General features: G+C 61.3%; 1 protein-coding gene across 2 annotated transcripts; it reads left to right on the forward strand.

Moving 5' to 3' along the window:
• The first annotated feature begins 367 nt into the window (after positions 1–367).
• On the forward strand, positions 368–2,529 carry Clec11a (C-type lectin domain containing 11A). Of its 2 annotated transcripts, none has more exons than XM_047529104.1 (4): positions 368–707; positions 921–1,107; positions 1,281–1,472; positions 1,844–2,529. In XM_047529104.1, exons 1-4 carry the CDS (start codon positions 561–563, stop codon positions 2,287–2,289), a joined length of 972 nt encoding a protein of 323 aa, XP_047385060.1. In that variant the 5' UTR covers positions 368–560; the 3' UTR covers positions 2,290–2,529. The 2 variants fall into 2 exon arrangements, with proteins under 2 accessions (XP_047385060.1, XP_047385061.1); XM_047529105.1 differs by having other exon boundaries at positions 921–987.
• Positions 2,530–3,083: the final 554 nt, after the last annotated feature.

Consider the following 3,083-nt stretch of genomic DNA (forward strand, 5'->3'; position numbering starts at 1 on the left):
AGGGTAATAACAACCTTAGTGAGTCCCAGAGTTCTCCCATCTCCTAAGGAATGGCCAGGAGGGGGAGAAAGGAGCAAGACTGAAGCCCCAGAACCCCACCATTGCCCGCTGGTCCTAAGGGGGCTCCTTTCTCAAGGCTGGGGCCTGCCATCCCCAGGATCCCTTGGAAAGCCAGCTCCATCCTCTTCCTGACCATCTAAGCTCTTGGCCAGGCAGAAGGAAAGAACAGGGCGGAAGCAAGCTCTGGAAAGTGGAAAGAGGGGGGTGTGGGGAGACCCAAGGCGGGATCAAGGCTTTGGAACGTTGGAGGTTTCCGGCCACAGAGGCAGGACCTCTGGGGAGCCAAGAGGGCGGGGAGAGACACACACTCAGAGGAGCCCAGGAGACCAACCGACAGAGACAAGAGCAGGAGGGGAGGCACAAAGAAGAGGCTGGGAAAAGCAGGAACCAGGGGCTAGTGATCTGCACACAGGACAGGGGCACTCACCAGTCCCCAGAGACCCTAGTGCTACCCCAGACACCCTGACATCTGCAACCTTGGGTGCTGAGAGCTCAGCCTGATGCAGGCAGCCTGGCTCTTTGGGGTCCTGGTGGTCCCCCAACTCTTGGGCTTTGGTCACGGGGCTCGGGGAGTTGAGAGAGAGTGGGAGGGAGGCTGGGGAGGTGCCCTGGAGGAGGAGCGGGAGAGGGAGGCTCTGATGCTGAAGGTGAGCTGTGGAGTTTGGGGGAACTGTGGGCTTGGGAGGGGGTATTCCAAGATTAGGGAAATGGTCAAGGGGGAGTGATGGGGATAGACTCAGAGAATGGGGGTGATGGGTTCAGGGAAAGGACTCAGGCTCAGAGCGTGAGCTGAGCTGGAGAGGGGACAGTGGGGCATCAGGAATGGTAAGCTGGGGCTGACCATCCCTCCCCTGCTCCAGCATTTGCAGGAGGCTCTGGGGCTGCCAGCTGTGGGGGTGGATGAGAATCTTGCTGTTACTCCTGAAGGTAAACTGGCCTGGGAGACTCAAGAGGATCAGGGGGAGGAGGAGGAGGAGGAAGCAACGCCAACCCCTTCCTCCATCCCCAGTCCCTCTCCCACCCATGAGGACACCATCACTTATATCTGTGAGTAAGCAGAAGCTGGAGTGGCCTTTCAGCTGCTCACCGCCCAGCCCAGAGCCCCCACATCCCAGGGGGCCCCGGGTCCCAGTCCTCGCCTCCAAGAGCCCGGGCTACTGGACTCAGAAGTTCCAGAACCCCAAGGTTCCTCCTCCAGCGCTTGCCCTGTCCTTCCGCAGTGGGCCGCCTGGCCGGCCTGGACGCAGGCCTGCACCAGTTGCACGTCCGTCTGCACTCATTGGACACCCGCGTGGTCGAGCTGACCCAAGGGCTGCGGCAGCTGCGGGAAGCGGCGGGCGACACCCGCGACGCGGTGCAAGTCCTGCAGGAGGCGCAGGGCCGCGCCGAGCGCGAGCATGGCCGCTTGGAGGGTAAGTCCCCACCACACGCGGCAGGGAAAATGGGACGATCCGGACCAGATTGGGCACTCGTGGGAGGAGGGGCCCTGCATGTCATGGGCAAGAGTGTCCCCAGAGGATTGGGGTGTGTTGGCGCCCAGGACGTTCGAGTAACTGGGATGGGCTATGGGCTGGACACTCCTCCCCTCACAACTGTGCTGACCCAACTCCGGCCGCGCCACGCCCCCTAGGGTCCCGCCCCAGCAGACTTGCCCCACCCCCGGCGGCCCTGGTCGTCTGCCTCCTTGCTCGCCAGGGTTCTGACCCCGCCTCCTCCCGCCGAAACCCTGGTCCCGCCCCGAACGCTCTGACCCCGCCTACTTCCCTCCCCGCCCCGCCCTCAGGCTGTCTAAAGGGGCTGCGCCTAGGCCACAAGTGTTTCCTGCTCTCGCGCGACTTCGAGGCGCAGGCGGCGGCGCAGGCGCGGTGCGTGGCGCGGGGCGGTAGCCTGGCGCAACCTGCGGACCGCCAGCAGATGGAAGCGCTTACTCGCTACTTGCGTGCAGCGCTCGCTCCCTACAACTGGCCGGTGTGGCTGGGCGTGCACGACCGGCGCGCCGAAGGGCTCTACCTCTTCGAGAACGGCCAGCGGGTGTCCTTCTTCGCCTGGCACCGCGCACCCAGCACCGAACCGGGCGCCCAACCTAGCGCCGCGCCGCATCCGCTCAGTCCCGATCAGCCAAACGGCGGCGTGCTGGAGAACTGCGTGGCGCAGGCCTCAGATGACGGCTCATGGTGGGACCACGACTGCCAACGGCGCCTCTACTTCGTGTGCGAATTCCCTTTCTAGTGGGCCGGTCTCCCGCCTCTCCTCTCCTCTCCATCCCTGCACTGTGCACACCTCCCCGCCCCCAACACACCAGGACTCCTTTCCCACCCTGGGCCCCGCGGTGAAAGTGTCCTCCCATCCCCGGCTGGGCTGGGCGCTCCTGGGAGGACTCTTGCGGGTTTGGGACCCCTTCCATGTCCGTGCCTTTTCTTGAACTTAGGAGTACCAGACTTGGTCCGGTGCCAATAAAGCCTTGTGGAATCTGACTTGAGGGACAGTGGAGGCACTTTTGACCTTATCTTACCTCTGGGGAAGTAGATTCTGGACCTTGGGTACCTGTCCGTCCTGCCTTTTACGGTTAACATGTGAGCCCAGTATCAGTGATGGAGAACATATGTGCTTGTGTACAAGATCATGCGCTTCCTTGCACATATGTCTCGAGCGCACACGTGCGCATGCTGTGAATGCCCCACTTCCATTGTGCCCACTCTGGAGGCTTTTGGGATGCAGGTTCTGTCAGTCATTGCCCCAGGCCCTGGCCTTGGTCCTGGGCAGAGATCTGGGAAGCACAAAGTTGCTAAAGGCTCTGGCAAGTCCTACTGGAAAGAATCCATTTAATTTTATTTAGTGTTAATTAGTGTATCTCAAGCTCGTTTTTTCCAGATGGTACCATTTCATCAAGCACTGATCTGAAAGGAGAGACACCTCCTACTATTTTTCCCTCTCCCATACTCCTGGGCCCTGTGTTCAGACACAAATTAACAACCTTCCCTGCCAGGAAGCTCAGGTTCCTTCCCAGTGCTGCCACCTCTACT

The sequence above is a fragment of the Sciurus carolinensis genome, chromosome 16, assembly GCF_902686445.1.
Source record: "Sciurus carolinensis chromosome 16, mSciCar1.2, whole genome shotgun sequence".
NCBI classification, from domain to species: Eukaryota; Metazoa; Chordata; class Mammalia; order Rodentia; family Sciuridae; genus Sciurus; species Sciurus carolinensis.

What these genes read in the sequence shown, in the direction of transcription:
- Clec11a (XM_047529104.1), top strand. Translation starts at nt 561, where the DNA reads ATGCAGGCAGCCTGGCTCTTTGGGGTCCTGGTGGTCCCCCAACTCTTG. An exon ending in GGACACCATCACTTATATCT is followed by an intron (nt 1,108 to 1,280) that starts GTGAGTAAGCAG and finishes GTCCTTCCGCAG; the next exon opens with TGGGCCGCCTGGCCGGCCTG. An exon ending in CGAGCATGGCCGCTTGGAGG is followed by an intron (nt 1,473 to 1,843) that starts GTAAGTCCCCAC and finishes CCCCGCCCTCAG; the next exon opens with GCTGTCTAAAGGGGCTGCGC.